The 23,521-nt window shown below is 42.2% G+C and overlaps 1 protein-coding gene across 1 annotated transcript; it reads right to left on the reverse strand.

Moving 5' to 3' along the window:
• Positions 1-630: 630 nt before the first annotated feature.
• Positions 631-21,041, reverse strand: sgip1b (SH3GL interacting endocytic adaptor 1b). The gene is made up of 23 exons (XM_069719455.1): positions 20,631-21,041; positions 15,008-15,071; positions 14,531-14,576; positions 14,054-14,110; positions 13,658-13,715; positions 12,100-12,275; positions 11,920-11,931; positions 11,398-11,409; positions 10,953-10,977; positions 10,684-10,747; positions 9,673-9,743; positions 9,507-9,581; positions 9,345-9,413; positions 8,495-9,250; positions 6,823-6,944; positions 6,462-6,612; positions 5,855-5,966; positions 5,474-5,629; positions 5,206-5,338; positions 4,918-5,120; positions 4,052-4,116; positions 3,747-3,911; positions 631-3,611 (listed from the first exon to the last, which is right to left on the reverse strand). The coding sequence occupies exons 1-23, from the start codon at positions 20,638-20,640 to the stop codon at positions 3,589-3,591; spliced, it is 2,625 nt and encodes an 874-aa protein (XP_069575556.1). The 5' UTR covers positions 20,641-21,041; the 3' UTR covers positions 631-3,588.
• Positions 21,042-23,521: the final 2,480 nt, after the last annotated feature.

Below are 23,521 nucleotides of genomic sequence, written 5' to 3' on the forward strand. Positions count from 1 at the left end.
AACAATGTTTAGCAGATTGTCATGGAGATAGCTCAGATGTCATCTCTGTTTCATTTAATTTTTCTACATCATTACTCCATCTGCTGTTAAAAGCTGTAAGATATGCTGGATAGCTCCTTTTTTTTTTTTTTTTTAACTACATGACGTTCAGGATTCATTCTTGACCACAGAAACAGCAGTTGAGAAACAATCTCACATCAAGGTCTATATTAATTGCAGCTGCAGAGCTTTCAGTCATATTACACGATTTTCATCAGCATGAAGTTTTCCATGTTTTTATGGAATTGCACATATTGCCTTTACTTGTTTTTTCAGAGCACCTCAAGAACATTAAACATCAGCTTTTAGGCCAGCACTGATTTAAAAAAAAGTTGACCAAGTAAACCTCATGGTGAGATTGTTTCTCATTCACTAATATTTTGTCCCCATAATTGTCTGAAGTCTGAAGACTTCTATTTGAAGTCGTGTGAAACTTTAAAGTAAAGCATGGCAAATAATAAAAGTATACAGAATAAAACAGTGAAAACCCAATGGAGTTATTTACATAGGAAGATGTCAAATTCAAAATGTGGCTCATGTGCACAGAGGGTACTGTTATATCTTTGAACAAATGAGAGGGAGATGAATGTCTCATATTTCCTCTTCTTTATTACCAAGTAAAACAGGTATTACATTATATTGATTTTATTTTCATATATTTACTTTGAAAATCTTTGGATGGTAAATTTACATGAAATGTTTGCATATTCTGATTCTAATGCAGTGAAAGAATACAGCCAACAAGTTGTAGAAAAAATAAACTTACAGAAAACCTCTGATATTGGAATATTAGTGTGTGTTCAAAAATAAGGCAAAGAAAATCATAAGCATCGTTAACTGGAGAAAAAAAAAGAAAAGTGAAACGCTCTTACTCAACTGAAAGAACCACGTCTCTTTTTTCTATATGAAATGTTACCCCGGGCCCAAACTGTGAGTCAACACATTAAAACATTCTCTAAAATGTGATGTTCAAACACATATGAACATGTTACATGTGGCATGAAGCGATGCATTGTTTCATGAACAGAATTCAAGGTGTGTTTTGTGCGCAGGTCAAACACAGGAGAAACACCTATATTAGATGCATGGAATGGGTTATATCAATGAACACATGCCAGATTTATTGACAATGAGTTTCAGAAGGTGCATCAACAGCAAAAACATAAGAGCGGAGCCTTAAGTGAAAGGCAAAAAGTCTCCTCTCAGAGCACACATACACAATAACACACGCATCATGACCTTATTGAAATGGATAACTTGGTATTGCATTGATAAGACTGGTGATGGACAAAATGCAGATTTCATGCGGCACCGTTTGGAGTTATTCATCAACAGTAACACTTTTTTTTTTGTACGAGAAACCCGCATGTAAAACACGAGATGAAGAGAGTGTTATGTGTCGATACGTAGAACCGAATGCATTATGAGTGCTGACATCAATAAACCAAGAGACAGTCACAGACACATCCATATGCCCAGAGAAATATTTGAAACATAGCTTTTTTTATGTACACTTTTTACACATAAGTTTTTTTTGTTTTTGTTTTTTTTAATATTGCTATTAGAAAATGATAAAACATTTATTCAACATGGTGGAAAAAGAGGGAAATAACACAGGGACATAAACAGTGCCATCTTCTTGATAGACCTTTCATTACTCTGTGACGTCCCCAGTAATCGTCCCAAAGACCTCTATCGAAGATTATGGTCAAAGCAATTGTTTTTAAGCAGCATCAAAGACAACTCCTACAATCGTCAGCCCAGGTCCTTCAATGTTTCTTGGGAAACTTAAAGGTCCTTTCCCTCAACGTATGGCACTCTCACATCTGACTCTGTGTGTGTTTTAACATCTTAAGGGCCTTTCAAATATCATGTCTAAAAGACATCAGCCAAACTGTTCCTGTGAAAGTAGCAGCTTCTGTTATTCACACTCGTACCACCTTATCCTAATGCAATTTTACCCATAAGACGCCACCACAAATAGCAACTAAGTCCTGTCATGTGATAACTTTGATGTATCTCAACATTGCACTTGCCCATAGTGGTAATGTAATGCTTTTGTTCTTCACCAGATTAAAACTGCTATAACTGATTTACTGCCAGTATCGGCTCTGTTGACCCGGTGAGGGCAAAATGTTGTCAGCAGTGTTAAAGGCGTATGGCATTGTGTATCTGCATCAGTCCTGAGCACAGAGGAAGTTTTTCTGCAGCACATAAATGGTATTTTTGTTGAAAAATTATTCACTCACTCGCTTTTGTGCCCAACAAATACATCCGTGTTTGCTATTAGCCACATAAGTACACAATAATGACATCTCTATGGCACAATTTCAGCCAGCTGGGAAATTGCAGAGAGTAATTTCTGATTGGCTGTTTGGCCTCCAATCAGATTGGTAGTAGAATTATTGATTGCTATGAAGGGGAGCGCTGGAAAATGGTGAGCCAGCGCACAGCACAACCAACTGTTTTGGCTACATACCATGTTTGATTAATCTTTTAAAAACGGTTGTATCTTTTTTTTTTTGTCCACTAAAGGTCAAAATATGGGAACATGTATCACCTATAAAGTGACTTCATCACCAAACCAAGTTGCCTATCAACACATCCAGCAGATAATGAGCAACACGAGCGAGCATTCATCTGGAGTCGTGTGCACTTATGACAATAATAGCAAGGAAGCAAATCGATTTATTGAGCACGGAATAGATCTTTTTGTTTGCTTAAATTACATTGTCTTGTGTACGATAGTAATTGTTTGAGAAAATACAACTTGCATGCCAGCAGAAAATATTTTCCCACACCCAAAATGTCCTATCAAGTGCTCAGGACTGAGGCTCATATATAATTCCATACGAAAAAGCAGCTTCAGATTCAATGTGTTGATGTTCATCCAGTGCTGCAGGTCATTTCGCACTGACCAATCACCTTTAATCACAAGAGTGATAAGAGGGGATGTTTCCAAAGCTGTCTGAACAGAGGAATAACTTCTAAGACAGCAATAAAAAGCGTCACATAAAAATCTGATTTGAGATGGCAGTGTTAATCAGATATCACCATGTAACCTACAACTTAAAGCAAACCTATACTACACGTTTCCATTCTTTTCCACCTCATTTAAGATTGTTTTCATATTATAGAATCTATTCACATTATCTTTTACAGTGCATTTGCAGAGACAACCAGTTCGACAAAACAAACTCAAATGAATAAGGCTGGATCACCATATGAAATCCACAATTATTTTTAAAGTCAACAAGAACAAAGAATCAGGGGTTCCCTATATTTTAATCCATGTAAGTTCGTAAGTGTCCCCAAGTGCACAAACTAATGATTTGTATTTACTTGCATAAACTCAGCAGCTGTCAGTCTACTGAATATGGTGTTAAAAGTCATATCTGTATGTTATGATCTGTAATTCTATTAAATCTCATCCATTAATTCTAACGGTTGCTAAAGGTACATCTTCAAATGCACTAAACATGGGATGGATCCATAGTCTTCACAGTCAAAAGCCATTGATTTTCTTGGTTTTGTTCAGAAACAGGTCCATTAATTATCCGCCAAATATTTCCCTGTGAAACAAAGCAGGACATGTTAGAGAGAGAAGTTCAGCTGTGAAACTTCAGTTTATTTAGGTTAATAAAGCAAAAAGGACTTTTGTTTAAATATGAAGACAGTCGACTACCATTTCAGACACTCAAACTGACCTGCAGCAAATCTCTTCTTGACCAATGATAGCCGGTAGCCGGTCCCGACCAGCTGGATGTCGCACCCTGACAGAGTGCTTCCCTCGCTGGTGAACTGGACCGCCAGCTGTGAGGGTTTACAGGGACCTTGTATCATCTGGAACCGGCCCAGGAGAGCCCCTACTCCTGCACAACACAGAGATGATGTCCTTTTAGTTTGTAGCATAAAGACAGAACTCTCAAAAATATTAAAAAACTTAAGACTCAAAACATAAAGTTATTGATATTAGTTTTAAACTATGAACATGAGAAAAACGAATACTTGCCTCCATTTTCAGACCTGTGAGACAGGCTTAGTAGTTTCCACTGTATCGTCTGCTGCTCTGGATTCCTTTATGAGAAAATGTACAGAGAACATGTTGATGTTGATGTGCAGTTAGCTGCAGGAAATAGAGTTCACACAGAGTGCACTGAATCTCAAAACCAAATAAATATGTTCATAAATCTAATATGCACTGGCCATTGATACAGCAGCTGTATATATTTTCCACAATTTAATGCAAACTATGAGTACAATATAGGCAGCTCCTAAAACTGGTGGTAAATAATGAGACTGTCCTCCTCCAAAGAACAATCGTCTTGTTACAACCCAGAGTTACTTTTTGAAGTTAGGTGACCTCTAGTAGTCCTATAAATTACAACAATCTGGTGTTCCAGACAAATGATGCAGTTCAGATGACATCTTTATAATGTGTGTTAGTATAATTTGAGTTTTTCCTTGCAGGAGGTGGGTTTGATGGATGGTGCAAGTAGGTCAATCTGCGGACACACAGTGCAACACAACACGCCCACTGCATGGCACATTCTCTTTGCTTAGGGTTAGGGGGGGGTCGGGGTTAGGGTTGGGATTAGGAGGGGGAGGGGTGAGGGTTAGTTATTACTGGAGGTGTGTCGTGTAGTCTACAAGACTGCAGATATATTAAAGCAGATTTGGATGCAGGAAACTGCTGTTTACTTCCCATTTCCAACCACGAGCTGGGACAGTTCTCTAAAACCCACATTTGCTGTTGCCATGACAACTAACTTTCAGAAAGTTGTAAATTTAACACACAATAAGGTTCAAGTCATCAGTTCCCTTTCCCTGGTCTGTATGACCAGGTAGAACCAGGCTTAAAGAGTAAAGAGTCCTCACCAGGTGGCAGGTGGGATCATGGCCTGTAGTCTGGCTATGACTCCATCCACAGGAACCAAGAACTGGATGTTGTGCAGCGGCACGGGGGCGGCCATGGCCTCGGTGTTGTATTTGTAGTCTATTCTCAGGTCTGTGTTGGTGGCGTCGCCTCGCCAACTCACAGCCAGGTTCAGAGGAGTGGACTGGATCCCGTCTGCCGACACCTGAAGGGAAAAGATGGTGAAGACAGTTAAATGGAGACGACAGATTAACACATACTGGATATCTTGACACACGGATATTTGATACCTGATATTTGATCATATCCACATTGTAGTACGTCGCCTGAGGCTTCTGTTCGGCCACTTTCTTCAGATGGCTCATCAAGTTTGGCATATTTACCCAGAACTCCTTGGTGTCTACACTGTCTGTTGTGGAATCACTAAAGGATGAAAGAAATCTTTGGATTCAGGCAATCTCAGCATCAAGCAACATGAACCATGACACTTTTGTATGTATCACAAAAACAAAGGGTTGCAGCTCTATTGTACGTGTTTTCCTGTACTTTTATTCTTACCAGCACAGCAGCTGTGGGTTAGGGAGGACCTGCTCCAGTCGGTTGTAGTTGCTGATGCTAAAGGTGAGGATGGGTTGAGTTGGGTGGCTCGCAAAATGTCTGGTTATGCCAGCGGGGAAGGACAGCACCATCTCCCCGGTGATCTTCACAACACATCTGGGACAGAGTGAAAGGAAACTGAAGAAAAACACACACTCACAGGTTCATTTAAACTTTAGAAGCAAAAGATTGTATTTTCCCTGTAGCTTTAAAATAGTTTCCTCTGTCTGACTATATTAGCAGTAGTACAAGTTCTTCAACAAGCTACTTGGAAATAAAAACTGACTCTGTTCTATCAGGTTTGCATCATAGCATCAATCAATATTTGTAATGGAGGCCTACTTGCTGGGGTCAGCGCCTTTGAAGTAGGCATTGATGGTTTCTGTGAAGGCAGCTGCCACTGGCAGAGTATCCTGGGGCCCCATGGTGAGTGGACTGGGTCCTCTGGAGCATCCTGAAGCAAACATAAACACAAAAGATACTTTAAAAACCTCCCCATGTGAGCCACTTCTCCTCAGTTATACCCTGTTGGCTTAAAAGTCAAGTCTCAGGTTGTACACAGAGGACAGGATGGGATTAAAAAAAAGAGAAGCAAAGCTGGATTCTGGATTCTAAGTGAGTGAGAAGGACGTGGGATGTGATGGGCAGCAATACTCTTGTGAACACAGCAGGTAAATAAACAGGTGTTTCTGATCCATGCACTAGTGGCACTACAGCAGCATTGTGGCTCAACTCACCTTCAAAAGCTAAATAAAACCTGCCGTGGTCAAACCATACCAGAGGCTGTGAGGCCTCTGAGCGAGCAGAGACATGAGGAGGAGAGAATCATGGAGAGGGACAAGACAGTGAGGCAAGGACACGACGATGAGGAGACAGACAACGTGTCGACTAAGACAGAGATGTGCGGTTTAACACTAAAGGGGAGACTGTGGACTTGATGGACGTATACCTGTGGTGGACATGTTGAGGTCCCTTCCTAAGGTGGGAGTGGATGCTGCACTGTGAGAGGTAACGGAGGAGATAGAGGAAGAGCTCTCCGCTCGGGCCAGCGGGGCGAAAGGAGGGGGGCTGCCCGAAACCGGCGGACTGAACGGCCGATTCTGGAGACAGAAAACAACAAGACAAACCGTGATTAGAGTGAAAACACAGCACACAAGTGAAGGAGACAAAAGGAAGATGGGTTTATTTTAACCTTAACACTGAATTAATAATTAGTTTTGCCTTATTTGAACATTTAAACAAAATGTCACATCCAAGGAGAGATAAAAACAACAGACAGTCGGAGAAAAGGAAGGACTTTTGACATCTACCAGGTCTGTGATTGGTTTCCCCGGCGGCAGCTTTGGTCTCGAGGACGGACGAGGAGGAGGAGGTGGAGGGACGGGGCTGCCTCGAGACTGAGGCGTGGTAGGACGAGCTGGAGATGAGGGGCCTGCGGTACATATCAGTATCTGTGGTTAGCACGGCCTTCAGATCACAGAGACTTTTATTCAACAGTAACTCCAACATTAGCAGCCACTTTGCTTTGGGCTGTTCACTTTTATGACCACAGCAAAGCTGTGTTTATCTGTGTGATGAACTGTGATATTACACTTCACTTTTCATGCTTCTCGTGCTTTTTTAGAAGCAAAAAGAAACAAGAGTGGACATTATCTGTCTGGTTCTGGGATGAAATCCAATGTTGTGCTTCTGATTCATGCAAACTTAATTCTTGTACAACGTATATCTGTTGATACAAAATGTATAATGTAAATGTAAAAGAAAACTATCTAAACCTTTTAGGCAACTGCCATTGAAATTATAAAAACTATAAACTGCCGTTAAAATACATTTGTATAATTGTACGTAAACATATTGTACTCTCAACATGGTGCCCTGAAACACAGTATCTACCCGTGTCTGTCCCCATTTCAGAGTTTCTGGAGGAACAGGATCTGCTGCTAAAATTGTTAAATGCTACATCAAAGAAAAATGGGTAGTTTTAAAAATAAGGGCTGTTATTTTACAGTCACAATACTAATTCGATCTATTCAAAATTGGCAAAACACATTTTATGTCCAAGATATCACGTTCACCAGAATTGGTAACAGTGACCTTGACTTTTAATCTTTAAATGACAAAATCTAATCAGTTCAGCTTTTGGACCAAGTGAACGTTTGTTCCAAATGTGAAGAAATTCCCTTAAGGTGTCCTTGTTTTATCTCGTTCACAAGAATGGGACGGATGGACAACCTGAAAACATATTCTGTGTTCCAAATGGTGTACAGTGAACCCTCGTTTTTCGCGGGGGTTACGTTCCAAATAGAAACCGTGATAGGCGAAATCCGTGAAGTAGTAACCTTTATTTTACAATTGAAATAGATAGAACTGGACATTAAATATATCTACGTTACATATAGTCGTAATGTGATTTCAATGCACGATGCAAATCCGTGAAGCAGCGAGACCGTGAAAGGTGAACCGCGTTATAGCGAGGGTTCACTGTACTTAAATACTAACACTCACTATTCTGAGTGAATGAGTGCGTTCTCACTGACAAGTCTGGAAACATGCAGTGCACTACAAGTACCTGCATTGATACACTCAAAAGGGTCCAAAAAATAAGTATGAAATACTGGATGCTTTCCACACTCATCGGTACAGATTTTTCAAATTAAGGCGTCTGAGGAAGCTGCAGCTGTTGCAGAACACGGCCAAATGGCCTCTGGCGGTGGCATGAAAAGGTAATGATGAATGTTTTCCTTTAATTGTTTTGTTATTGTAATAAATAAACAGTAAGTAAAATCATCTTTATTTTCCTACACTTTGAATCTTGATGTGTTTTTTGGTGTTTTTTTTTTGGTGGCACTGCTGGCAACATCATTCTAATTTTTTTTTCCCCAAACAAACCAAATTTAAAGAAGAAAGAATTTGACCCTTCAATCATACTTATCACCCCAAATTGGCAACTGTAACCGTTTTCAAAGACACCAGAGTACTCACTGCTGCCTGAGTAGGGCCCCGGGGAAGACATGATAGACCTGTAGGTGGTTGGAGGGAGAGGAGGCGGCGTGCCCCTGAAGCTCGGTGTCAGTTCTCTGGGAGAGCCCACGAAGTCGGGTATATCATCTCTCAGGTACGCACTCTCTGGAGTCCTCTTCCCCCCCACGCCCACCAGGACCAGGGGAGAAGTGCCTCGAGGGGACCTCCGCTCCGCTGGCAGAGGAGGCACGGGGCTGATGGGGGCCGGGGAGGAGCAGTACTCCGCGAACTGCAGCACCTCCTCGTCAATGGCCTCCTCATCGAGGCATAAAGGAGGGGAATTAGAGGGGGAGAAGTCAGGGGGCAGGGGAGGGGCCGGTTCATCTGGAGGAGGAGGACCGAGCACGATGGAGGGCGGCGAGTCTGGTGGCGTGAACGGAGGAGGAGACCCGGGGGAGAACGGTGGAGGTGAAGGCGGGGGTTCGTTAGGCGGGGGTCCGGGAGAGAGGCAAGGGGTGGAGGGGGTGGATGAGGGCGTGTCCGGAGCAGGAGAGTCCGGTGGCGGAGGGGGAGCGGGTTCGTCGGGCGGCGGCGGTCTGTCGTCACTAAAAATGACCCATCTGGGGGATACAATGTCCTCACTCATCCGGGGGCTGTCCATGGGGCCGAACACGTCGTCCAGGTCGGGGGCCGGGGAGCCTCGGTAGGAGGCGGGGGAGAGGACGTTCAGGTAGATGGGGGCGGAGCTGCGCGCTGCCCTCCCATTGGGTAGATCAGCTGCAAAGAGTGAGGTGGAGCACTGACATCACAGCTCTCATTGGATTTTTACTGTATAGTTGATATACAATGATTTTTATAAAGACAAACTTACCAGCAGAGTCCAATGGATAGCCGTAATGACTTCTTGATGGAATGTTTTTTGGAGGAAGCGGAGGAGGAGCTAAAACAAGGGGTAACAGTTCAGCACTACTGCAAACATAGTATGTGTCTACTAGAGCAACAAAGATAAAATAGTTCACTCGTGTCCGCTCACCTCCTGTTGGGAAACTTCTGCTCAGCTGCGACTCTGAGCGCGGTCTGGAATCTCCCCAAAAATCAGCAGGGACCGCTGGATGAAGAAAAAGAAACAATCAGATTCACCTTTGTTGATTAAGTGTGTCAATTTAAGTGAAGTCATGTCCTACGGAGAGAGGACAGACCATCATATCTGGCATATTTGCTCTCTGAAGGCAGCCCAAAGAAGACAGGAATGTTCTGCGACAGCCTGTCACTGCAAGGAGACACACACAGTGATCATAAATAATGCACAACGTTGTTTGAGGCACATATGTATCACATTTGCAGCTGTATGAGTGTGGATGAAAAACTTCCTGTCGTGTTTAAATTGAGCACGGCACCATGATGTGCACAGAGCATGCGGAAGCTATAACGTGTGTGAGTAAGTATTCCAAGTTTTGTCGCTTGATCAACATCTGCACCTGAGCAACAGGGATGCCTCAGAAAATCTACAGTAATGAAGAAATGAGCCTGGAGAGGTGTTTTGAGTGGCATTTGTGTTTCAAGAGGGGCAGAACGTCACTGTCCAAGGCCACAAAAGACATGTCAGGTCAAAAGTGCAACCAGGTCCTTGACAGTCACTGGGTTGTGAATTCGACCTACAAGGTCAGACTGTCAACACCAAAGCCTACAATAAAGTTCTGAGGCCTCTGGAGGAAAACATTCAGTGCAAATAACCTGAATTGTGGTGTCGTGGCACTTGGATTCTCTAACAATACGCCCACTCACAGCACGTTGAAAACAGCAGAGTTTATCGACTGCAACAACTATATCGTCACTTCCAACCGCTCCAACTCGCTTGATTTGGCTCCTGTGACATCTCTTTGTTCCAAAGAAAAATTTTGACTCAAACTTTGATGTGCGATCTCTGCTGAGGGTTCAGGTGAAATCGCAGATGCACTTTTCCCAGTCGTCACAAAAATGTGTGTAACTCGGGTGCTGATGTTGATGAAGCAACAGAACTTAGCATACTTAATCACCAAGGTTATTGCTTCCTCCTGCTCCGCTCACGTCAATATGCTGAGCTCAGCCGCACAACAGGTTTGCGCTACAGTGACAGTATCAGAACTTTTTGATCCACCCTCACACAAGAACATGCAGCCTTAATAGAAGGGATATTTCATTTATCCCATATTGCTAAAAGAATGACAGACCTTGGCGTTTCCGGGGCAGGGCTCGGTGTGGGGGTGGAGCGTCTCGGTCTGGCGATCTCCTCACCTGTGAAAAACATAACAAAAACTCAACTGGTGCTCTGCTGCAGTTGTAACACACAAAAACAAGATGGCAAACAGAGCAAATATTTCAAATGCTTAGCTTTATAATGTTAGCAGTGTTGCTTTGAGAGTGTTAGCATTTAATAAAGTAGATCAAAACACTGATACACAGATTTTAAAAAGCTATTTTCATATAGATGTGTACTTACAGGATAAATTCCTTTTTATCTGCCCCTGTAAAAAAATGGGATCCAGACAAAAGATTAAATTAAGTATATTGATCATATACTGTGAAAGTGTACAACATAAACAAATGTCCAATTTGAAACTCTTGATGTAAGATGTAAAAAGGAAAAAAATTCTGAGATCAAGTGACTTTACAGAGAAAATGGAGATGTTTTAACTCGGTACTTTCCCATACAAATCTTATATATTAAATAAGGTAAAGTTGATTTGCATCAAAAATATATACACTTGTTTCAGAAAATAAAGAGTTTAAATTGCTACACTAAATCCCAGTTAACTGAGCTGGATTATTCTTATTTTGCTTCCTGCACTGCACAATTTTAAAAACAGGTCAGGCAGCAGAGTTGAGAGAGCTGTTTTTCACGCTGTCAGCTCTGAAACAGCCAGCAGGTGGAGTGAGAAACTCACCGGACTGCGTCTCTGAGACCAGCAAAAAGGAAGAGAGAACAGACCTGGGTCAGAGAGTGGGTGACAAATCAGTCAAATGGACACCGACTAAAACTGCACACACCGCATCTCTTTACTTTAACCGCAAAGCTTCGATAATGCAACACCAGCCATAACACCACCATGTAGACAATACGAGCGTCAGCTATGACCAACACGCGCAGAATGTAGCCGGCCACTTGGCATGTAAGCTCTGCTGTGATCAATAGGTCGGCAGCTGGATGCGTGTTATGTTTACTTTGCATTATGTAACAGAGCGCTTTGCCCGACAGGTTTAAGTAAAGCTAAACACGAAAAAAAACCAGAATGAAAAAAAAAAAAGGGAAGTTTTCTCAGGATCTAAACACACAAGGGAAGAAATCGCATGCAGGAAAAAGGGGGACACAATTTATAGGACTTTACCAAGCATTTCCACCAAGTGAGCACATGCCATGCAATCTGCCTTGGTGGTGACACACGTGTGAGAGTGCATGACAGACTTACCGGACTTCTCTTCTACAAGGAGGACAGCAGATAAGTGAGAAGAAAACAACAAAGAGAGTTAAACAGATGTGAGACAGTGATAAAAATAAAACAAATAACTGTACAGTATGTGTGTGTGTTTAGTGAGGGTATCCTTCAGACCCGTGCAGCAGAACAAGAGTGCTGATCAGCAGGGCTCACCAGAGATGGAGAGAGCGCCAGGCCTCCCACCGAGGCTTTTAGCTCATCCATAGACGGAGGGACACACTTGGCGCTGTCCGACACCAGCGGCTTGATCTTGATTTTGAACTTTTTCTTGCTGTCCTCGTCGTCCTCCGAGTCGCTGGAGGAGAAAAACTGCCTTTCTTTGGAAGCTGGTGAACACTTGTCAAGGTCAAAGTGGAATTAAGTACAATAAAATTATACAAAAGACGGAGATTGACACGACCGTCTGCAGCATTTAGAGTTAGAACAACGCTGCAGCAAAAAGAGTGAGACATCCGCTGTGTGTCTCCGCCTGCTGTGTCCCAGTTTACAGTATTACACCTGCTGTAACTGACACTCCTGCTTGCTCTCAGCTGCTCAGGGGAAGTCTTCATCGCACCCGCTCTCTATGAATCCAATTCATATCCCTGCTGACACCTGCGGGAGCAACAACATAAAATACCACTGAACTGATTGTTAGAGGTTAATAGGAACTGTGGCTGTCCTGAGGTAACCCACTGTGACGTCACCCGTCGTTTGATGAACCGTCGTGTTGAAGCTTGGAGTCTGGCATTTTGGCCGCCGCCATCTTGTTTTTTTGGAACCAAAAGTGACCATCTGTGTTCTAATACCCATACTGCCATACCATTTAGTATCCCATTAAAACACTTAGGATGTCCCAATACACAGTATGTGGGATGCAATATGCAAAAAATACCGGGATGTCCTACTGCATACGGTCGTATTTTTCAGTAAGCAGGCCAGCATGCTACTCTGGCTGTTCTGACCCACTATACATTAGATACTTCACATAGACTGAGACTCGTTCCAAATTGCATCCTTTTTTTTTTTTTTTTTTTTTACTTCACATGTTGCGTTACGGATTGTGAGGGTGGGTCAAAGTTAAAGGTGCATTTTTTAGGGAAAAGTAGTATATTCCAATAGTATGCATACTGCAGCAGTACATACTTTGTACAACGGGTCGCTGCAGTATGTACTGAAAGTAAAAAGAAAACATACAATTCAGAACGCAGCATGTTTCTGGGGAGGAGTTAGGGGTGGATCTGACTGAGAACCAGAGGATACTATGCCCCGCCCACCTCCACCGGAAACCTGACTGCACCCCAGGCATGTCAATCAAACAGACACGCCCCCTAACATACCTCTCTTGGAGTAGTGACATCAGCAAATGACACCGTCATGACGAGTCGAAAGGTTTACGCTTTTGGAGGTTTGTCGGACCCGGCCCCTAGTGGCCCTCAGTGGTATTACACTTCTACATTGGCTTCACTTTTCAGATCAACGTCCATTTCTATATAGCATCTATGGTGACAACTAGAAAGCCAGTCCAAATGTAATGTGGCTCTTTCTGGCTGCCCTCCTGCTCCATTCTTTAGTTTTCCTACTGCATTGACACACACATGCAGGGACTATTGATTTGGCCTATTTAATGCTGCGAAGCACTCAACCAATGAGTCACTCAGCCAAACAGGTCAATAGTTTTGCAGGCAACAGTCCCAAGACTGCCGCTTCCCTCTTCTCACTGAAAGGATATCATCACCCTCCTCACCGGGCCGGAGGCTGAAGCCCTCCTCATCCACGGCGGGAGAGGCCTGCAGAAGAGAGAGGAGAGAGGTGACGATCATTTTTAGCCCGTCATGCACTGTAACAGTGGCACCGCTAACCTCCTCAGCACTGCATGTAAATGTAGATTAGATTTCACAGATGTCTTGGCCGAGACGTTCAGCTTCCTGGCTCGAGCTCCTGCTGACTCACAGAATACGCAGCTATCACTCTATTCGCCCCGTTTACTCCGTAATTTTAAACCTCACGTCACACGACACTGATTGCAACAGCGCGGCGAGCGTTTTATGCCGGAGTCTCTGCTCGGTCAAAAAACATGAAAAGGAATGAGGACAAGAAAAACAAGCCGTAGGCTGTTGATACTTACATATCTGTCCCAGTCAATCTCCCCATAGAAACCATTGGGAGCCCCGTTGGCTTTTTTCTAGCATCAAAAATGGAAATGCCATCATAAAAAGAGGGTAATCTTATAAGGTAAAGAAAGTTTTAAATTGGAAAGTGCAAATTTCTAATTTACAAAAAGAAATAATGAAGAAATAAAAGAAATTCCTAAAAGGTGAGTTGGTCAATTATAACTTGCCATTACTCCCATGAATAGTAATATTATTGTTAATTTATTGCAATTATAATCAGATGAAATGGTAGTAACAAAGAGCGCCGGAGTTAAGAATGATCCCTTAAAGGCTGTCGTAGCTGCCTGCAACACACTATGAATCCATTACAAACTCTAAACCTTCCCGTTATCAAGTCACCACACTGCTGTTAAACAGAAACTGTCAGAAAAGCTGAAAAGAACAGGAAAAAGAAAAGACAAAAGTTTCACTGGGGTCAAAAATTTACTTACACTTCCCTTCTTTCCACTTCCGGTTCCTTCCTTGTCAGGTGAGCTCCTGCTTTAAGTAAAGAGAAGGAAAAAGTAAGTGCGCAGTGTATACACGTCTATCCTAGTCAGTATAATTTACTTCTTTCCATCTGTGGTCTCAAAACTGGGGCTGAGGCTTGTTTTAAATCGTTTGATCCTAGGGCAATCGACTACAACACTGGCATTTTGGTACCCATTCCAAAATTATGTTTTTTAAATTATTCTGAGATATGATATAAATAAATGTCTTTTTAAACCTTACTTCAATTTCAAACATAAAATATTAAATAATTGTCTAATTGTAACTTCCACAAGAACTATGGCCAGTACCATAACAGTATACTGGTTTGATAGGCAGCCCTCTTTATCCACATTCTCAAGCTGTTTCCAGAGTTGTGTATTTTTTTTTAAGTCCCTGCACCATCATTGTGTTACCAGCGAGTGTCTGGGCAAACTCACGTTGCGTCTGTGTCCCTGTCTTTCTTTCGTAAGCCAAGGGCTTTCCTGGTTCGGTTTTTCAGTCCTGATGTAGACAGAGCGGGAGAAGAACAACAACAACATCATGAAGAATTCATTTAAAGTTTTAGAGCCGAATATAAAGTTAACGGTCTCGTCATTAAAATGCACTTAAAAGCAAATAACACAGGGATACAGAGTGATAGGCTGGTGTGTAGTAACCTGAGAATGAACCTATCCTACTAGATACACAGGAAATATAGTACGCCCAATAAACCGATATAAATTAACGTATAAATTTGGAACAAAGTCCCAGACATCTGGATGAAGCGGCGTAATGATGTAATCCCCCTAAGTGTCCCCTCCCTGACTATGTAAAGTGGAGGAGAAACACAAGCAAAGGTTGATCAATGTGTCCACTTCATTAGCGAGATTCAAGGGAGAGCGAGGAGAGCTCTACTACAGCATCCCGTCAGCCAAGCTGAATGCCAAGACCCCTGCGGCACTGACGGCTGGCAACGTGCAGAGTTGAAGTTAGGATGACTGAGAAACCAAACAAAAAGGCACAATGCAACGTGTGGAAAACCTAAAGCTTTTCCTGTATTAGTCAGCATGGTGTATATATATATATATATATAAATAAAAATAAATAAACAAATAAATAGCTGGGTGACATTCCACTGGATAAAACCTTTGACCAGTTTGCTGCACTGAACAAAAAGTCAGAGGAGCACCAAAGCTGGCCGGACACATTCTCTGGGAACCATGAATGTCTGGGAGAAATGTCTTCGCAGTTCTTCCAACAACAAAATATTGAGATATTTCCCTTCATGTCTTGTGCTGCATTCAAATGGACCTCCAGAGCTCGTGGTTGCAAGAGCAGGATAAGGTTATAGAGGAAATGCAAAGGCACAGAGGGAAAAGATGAGTCCGTTGGGAAGATTAAGATTTCCTCAGACATAGACTATTTTCCAAGTTATGAAAACAAACTCTACATGACTAAAATTACAATTTAACATCTAACAAAAAATGTACTTCCTTGGCTTCTGCCATTTCCGTAAACATCAGCAAACACATCACAACTCGTGAACTGGAGAAAATTCTGAGAACCGACGTCGTGAATACCTGAAGAGGAGGCCGTTCATATGGACTCTTCTCATGTACACGGTAAATACGACCCCATTTGAACGCAGCAACGCCATTTAGAAAAACATGTTGCTTTACTAGCTAAAAATAAATAATTAGCATCTGATTTTGAATACTGAAAATGAACACAGATCAGTGGACCTCTCTTTGGACTTCAATTTAATGAAGCCTATTGACCTGCTTCTCTCAAGTCAAAGGTATGTTTGATTTGATTCCATGTAGTGTTCCTGTATAATGCTACCTTTGATGAAAAAAAAGACAGTTTGATAAACCACATTGCAAGAAAATCACAGCACAAATTCACTTCAGGCAAAATAAATCACAGAGGGACTTTTGTGTGTGTGCGTGTATTGGCTGTGTGGTGGAACTTGTTTTGCCCAAAATAGACAACTGACAGGTTTGCATAACAGTGTTTTAGATGAGACGTGAGCACAGTTGATGCTCAAATCCAAGCAGGAGCAACAGGGACACGTGTGATGGACAGTTGGGTGGATGAACATTTTGTGCTTCTCAGAGGCAGCTGAGCCAGTTCGTGTAACGCTTTTCCCATCATCTCTTTTTATAATCCGTATGCTGTGTTTTAAACTGGCCCATATGCCCTAATCAGACATTTTGCACTGATAATTTCTCTTCTGATAAACATATTACTGAATCTCGTATGGTCTTATCCAGAGTACAAGTTGGAAAAACTTACTTGAAAATCCAGAAATATATATTGATTTGTTGAATCATCGCCCTCACATTGACACCCTGATAAGACTAATTGAAGACTACAAACGTGCAGCCAGTGTACTGGTGCTCAGTGCCATTCAGCTGGGAGGAAGCTCTCCTCCTACTGAAGGACATGTCAGGGCCTGTGATGAATTAGTAGCGAGCTGCACTGCTCAACAGCAAACACTATTCCTGCACCGTGGCTTTTAACCAGTGGAGATAGCGCTTCGCTACTGTAGTCCAAACCTGCATGTGTCTTTTGTGATAAGGAGTAAAACATAAAGAGTTAATACCGACTCAGATATGTAACTACAACTGTATGACACACCGAGCGAACACAAGCAGTCCGGTCAGACTGACTGATTGCATAGTGATGCAGATCACATTGTGCATTGGAGCAGGATTGTTGTTTTTGTAACCCATTTACAAAGTTTGCCTGAGGAGAGCCTTCCTCGTTAAACAGAGGGATCAAAGTAATTAATGATTTTAGCTGTAAATATAGTCGAGCCAGGGTCTTCTTCATGTCACTTCAAGAAACACGGTTTTTACATGCATTTCTGCTAATCCTCTGCTCGACCTACTGGAGGTGACTTCACACTTTACCCCGCCTACTATAAATAATGTCATTTACAATACTGCTGCTAAGCATTTTTCAGTGTGGCATGATGTGATGCACCAATCTTTACTTTAGTCCAGTCCACTTTCAAAATATGGGCTTCTGGTGCACGCTATCATGCTTTTAGAAGATGAGTACAAGACATGTTGGTTTAACAGTTGTTTAGATCGATTTCCAAACTTCTCGGCAGCCCCTTGTCTAAAGACATTTCACTGTGGTATAACGTTCATCTTAAATTTACAATGGCAACGATCTCTGTGTCGTTCTGGTGGCACCGATTGATCTTTCCTGAAAGATCCAAACAGTGGCACCTGTATGACATCAGCCAGTGGAAGAGTGATTTGAAGAGCGATGTAAAGGGCTGTGGCTGTTGGGAGAGCTCTACCGACCCTCTGTGGTGGAACAGCTAATGCTGGATGATGGAAAACGAGCCACTAACTGTGTGCAGCTTGTGATTTGACCCATGAATGTGGCCACTGACACCCAGCTAGTTCAGTTTGTAATACTAGAAAATGAAAGGGCTTTAATCAGTGGACCCTGAGCTCAGCCACCATTGTTTTACCTCATCCAGTGATAATCGCTTTAATTAAATAAAAATCTTTGAGATTGTTATTTTAACACGCTAAAACTAACTATAACTATAAAACGTTTTGTTTCTATTGATTTCTGAAACACTGAAATATCTAAGACATGAGATCAATGTCATCAAACAGGAACGTTTTAAATCCAATTAACTTCATCAAAAAAAATGACACCTTCCCATTCGCCAGGTACTTGTGTGTGTGTGTGTGTGTGTGTGTGTGTGTGTGTGTGTGTGTGTGTGTGTGTGTGTGTGTGTGTGTGTGTGTGTGTGTGTGTGTGTGTGTGGTGTGTACAATATAAATGTGCTACAATTCTGTCCTCCTTTTCATGGCATCTAACCTTAAAAAAAACAATCTTAACTCAAGGTCCACTTGCAACATTTAATCCGGAGCTTTCAGTCACCTCTGTTAGCTTTCATCTGCATAAAATTCCTTCAGCTGCATCTCACACTTCATTAGTAGACGATGGGGCTGAAAGCTCAAGGAGAAATCTACAAACTGACGATGCTTTCCGCTGCATCTGGTGGCCTTCATCAGCTGACAAGGTTAATTACAGAAAAACTGCATCTGCCGATGAGAGCTCGGGAAGACTTTTTCTTAGAAAAACTATTAATTTTAAAAAGGTAAAGAATGATGTTTTACATCCATAGCTCTCTTAGGTCACTTCCTCCAGCAGCTGACTCTCAAATCTACGACAAAGGAGTTTCCAGTAAACATCAAAACAAATCAAACAACAGCTTCTCTCACTGCTTCAGAGGAATGTGTCCCAAAAGATTTTTAAATTCCTAAAACAAACTGTCAATTAATTATCTGTGCTGGGTTGCCTGTTGCTCATAGGTGTGAATTTTACTCTGGTGGTTCTTTGCACACCTACCTCGACCACAGCAATGATGCCAGCTTAACAACACTGTGTGTCAGCTGCCAGTGATGGAGAGAAGATTTCAAATAAAGAAGAAAGTATCTGACCAAAGCTTGGAACAGGCTTTCTGTAGGACACCGAGCTACAGTTAAACCTCATTTTAACTCCATCTTTTAACCTTTGATCAATATTTCTTATTTTATAGTTTGCAAAGGCAGAGCTACTTTAACATTGTACTAGGAGTTGGCAAACAAACACAGAGCACATCACCATCACCTATTGATACCAGTGAATTACACTGGTTTACATCAGACTTCTGCCCTTTCTAGGATGCCCTGCCTCCCCACGCACCCTCTCACTTGACTTTTCAGATGATGCCTTGTACGCTCTTTCCTCTTTCTAAATGTTACCAGCGATGGATACCCTGTTCTCAAGGAGGTCTCAAGGTTTTGGCAAGGGGATTTTTATACAGTCCTGGCCTTCTCAATATCAATCTAATACCTTGTGCTACGCTCGGGGAAAAAGGACCAACAGTAATATAAAGTGGATGAAATATGTCAAACTAACCATACGGCCCTGAGAGTATCAACTTCGAGTTCATAAATGGGTAATTTGAACAGAGATAATTGTGTTGTTGTCAAAGCAGTTTCAGGTTATAAACCATATTTCTGAGATGCTGCAATTATTTGTCCCAGAGATGACAAACCCACATGCCTCATCAACAAGAAGGCTGTCAGTGCAGCCACGTTTAAACTACATCTGACTGCCTAGACTGTATAATCAGCAATGCACGTGTAGCTAACAAAGGCCACGAAGAGTGTGTGACATGTGTGGGTTTCCTCAAGCTTGTGAACTGAGTACAATATGATGGCAGGCTGACTGCAGGCCCTTTGCTAATAATAGCCACCTTCCATTACCACGTCGGCATAAATGGATGGTAAAGGCCCAGCATCTGTCAGGCAGGGTTATATCTATGATTTAGATCCTCCATCATAGTTTGTAATCGACTTTACCTTATAACTTTAATACAGCAGCCTGCAGTTCATGTTATGCAGGCACTTAATGCTTTGTGGCTTAAATAACACTGTTCCTATTGGCCTTTTTCAACAACAGCAGAGGTGTGAATGAGTGCAGCTTCCTGGATTTGCTCACATCTTTCCTTAAATATACATTAAAAGGACGTAGACCTAAAGAGAGCTTTAACTTGAGCATGCTCTCTTCACACACACACACACACACACACACACACACACACACACACACACACACACACACACACACACACACACACACACACACACACGCACACACACGCACACTGAGATGCAAAGAGGTGCACAGTCACATGTTAAAACACACACAAACACAAGGACATCACTAAGCTGCTGTGAATGTCAGGTCTTCCTTTACACATCTCACACACGTTCCCAATCATCACAGCTGCATTTCTATAAATCTGTCACACACACACACACACACACACACACACACACACACACACACACACACACACACACACACACACACACACACACACACACACATATTGTCACACTGGTCATGTTGTTCCAGAGGTCCACACAGCATGACAGATCACATCTCGCGATTCAGGGGCTTTAATGGCCCAGCAGGACACAAGAGGGCAGGAGGAGGACGCGGAGGAGCAAAGACGTGGACAATTTAAAGAGGAGCAGGAGTGCACAGATGATTTACCTTGCATCATGGTGGCAGATTCTCATCCTACGTTGCGCTCCGGTGTGCAGGCGGACAGAAATGGAGAAAAATCAAAAGATGCCTGGGCAGGGCATAGCTAATTCTGTGCGGCTCCCCGGCGAAGAACGATGTTGATTTCCTCCACCCCCGAGGGGGGCCCAACTCCCAGACACCCGCACAGGGAGGCGGGGTGCGGTTGGAGAGCTCAAACGGCAGCGGACCACAGCGACGAGAGATACCCGAGGAATACGGTGCGAAGGAAGCGGGGTCCTCTCGGTGTGCGTGCGTTAGGCCCCAAACGCCCGAGCTGCACCGACACACGCCATCTCTGAGAGGGGGGATGCTGAGGAAAGGAAGAGGAGAGGAAAAAAAACACGGACAGCCACAGAGAGAGAGCGGCAGAGAGAGGCAGAGAGACACCGGGAGAGAGAGGGGAGGAGGGAGGGAGAGAGTGGGAGGCTTGCTGATGTCACATCTGCACTAAACCAATCCCTGCAACCACGGTCACATGGCTGCTGTCCCCTAACGCCTTAGCACCTCCCGGCCTGCCTTGAGCAGACAGTCAACTACATGGGCTGCATACCATGCAAAGCCTCAGAACATGTAACACACTGTTTGGCAAAATACTTGTATTGAAATCAGAGTTCTACTAAATTTACTGTTATTGAGTTTCTTTTTTCTTTTTATTATTATTAATTGTTCATATTTATGTTTAAGTTTGTATAATCATTGAAATATGCAGGAGAAACACATGCATTTTACTACTTAGGACTCCCTAACACAAACCTGTTGCCTTTTTTGATTTTATGTTAGTTGGAGTGAAATATTAGGTCAGATAGTGATCCTTAAGAAATGTACACCTTTTGAGAAAAAATATTTGCAGGAGTATAATCCAAAAAAAAATTGTAGTTGACCCTTAAAAGACCATATGTAAGAAATATGAAAGTTACTTACTTTTGTAAAAGTCTGAGGAAGACATCTTGTTCCAGAGGTTCAAGTAGGAAGTGAAATTTCTTCCCCAAAACCAGAAACGATCATTTTAGACCTTCCAGAAACCTGCTTTAACAATCATGACAGGTGGTATTAAACAGGTTAGGAGGAGATTTTAAAACAAATATAGAGATCACCTGCCTGCCGTTAGTGACAAGTTGAGATTTTGGAAACATTAGTAGGGTCCTCATGGAAGGTCTCAAGCGTTCAGGCTCATAGTCATACTCAGTCATACTCATAATAAAAAAATTTCCCCTCGGGGATTAATAAAGTAAATACCTACCTAGTCGTCAGATCCAAGATACAGGCAGAAGCCAGACCATTTCAGGCTTTAAAAAAAAGCAGTTAATCTTGAAATCAATCAAACTCACAGGTAACCAGTGAAGGGCAGCAGGGATCAGCGTAGTGTAGTGTGCTGGCTTCTCTTAGTACAAATTAAAAGCCCAGCAGCAGTGTTTAACTGTCTTTGGACATTTCACCTGCTGACACCAGAATACCGTCTGCTGCAATAGTCAAGTCGGTAAGAGATAAAAAGCAGGGATGACATTTGCTAAATCTGCAGAGGAAAAGAATGACCTGATCTGAGAAATCATGAATAGACTTAAAAAAAGATGTAATAAGAGAGGACGCAGGAGTCTCTTGGTTTTCGGTCAGTTACTGAACCATGTGATGTTCTCCCTGAATGTGCCACAAATAAAAGCCCTGATAAAATGGCCTTAGGTTTGTTAAAGACAGGAGTTCAGCAACACTTATTGTCAACTGGATTGAGACCATGTAGTGCTTCTTTATACAAATATCAAGGATATTTTATAGGAGGCATTTCTGAACAGAAAAGCCCGTGTGGTACTGAATTATAAAGTAACTGACTTGTATTTTGGCACTAAATGAAGTTCAGCTTTTGACTCATTAGCAGAGGATTTGGCTCAGCTGGGAAATGGTGATGTCGCATAGAGTACTTCAATGGACCAATCATGTTTTTGTTTTCTGCTGTTGCCGTGCAACTGTCAATTAAATCAGATCAAACCACCCTCGCACAGTCCTGAGCAGGTTAGTCAGGTTTTTGAGGGTTAAATTAATAATAAATCATAACTGGGGCATTTTTCAGGTGGGACTGATTGTTTTTCGGACATAAATATATCATGTTATACAGAAATAAAGTGAGACGACCCTGACTTTAAATTGACTCCCTTTGTCCTCAAGCTGTTTTTAAGAAAATTTATTTTTTAGTAAACATATTCCCATTATTATTATTTCCTCAGATATCATTAATCCAAGTGATCATTTGTTAATGTAGTCATCAGTCCCAGTCTTGTTTTTTCTTTTTGAGGCACCGCGAATGGATCCTTTTGATTCTTCAGGACTTTATTTTTTCTTTGGAAGCCACGCACACGACACAAGTGTACAGAAACCTCTGCAGGTTAAATTGGACTAATAAACACTTCTAGTGGACCCAAACAGACTCTCTATAGACATGGAACAGGTAATGCTCTAGCTCTTGGAAATAAGGCAAACTGTGCTTTTTCAAACCTACTTTCCACAAAAGGAGATATTTCCTATGTCTTAAGGGACTTTTAAAAGAAGTTTGAATTGAATGTCAAAGACATAAGGGGGAGAGATGTTGTATTTCAGAATAATTTAAATAAATAAAGCAAAAAGATGGGAAAAGACGACTGAAGATCAAACCAAGGGGATGAAGAGGAGCAAGAATAACCAGGGGAGTTTGCATGAAAGGTCCAAAGAAGAACCAGTGAGACACTTGAGCTTCTGCCAGTGGATTGGAGAAATGTGGTCTGTACTGTCAAAGGCTGCAGTTAGACCAAAGAACAATTTAGGATGCCAGGAGGACATCATTTGTCCAATTTTAGTAGGATGGATTCTGATCTGTGGAGAAACTCTGAAGA

Source organism: Brachyistius frenatus, unplaced genomic scaffold (assembly GCF_029030835.1).
Source record: "Brachyistius frenatus isolate BFR_SWC_R1_liver_20210118 unplaced genomic scaffold, ASM2903083v1 Contig_215, whole genome shotgun sequence".
Classification (NCBI taxonomy): Eukaryota; Metazoa; Chordata; class Actinopteri; family Embiotocidae; genus Brachyistius; species Brachyistius frenatus.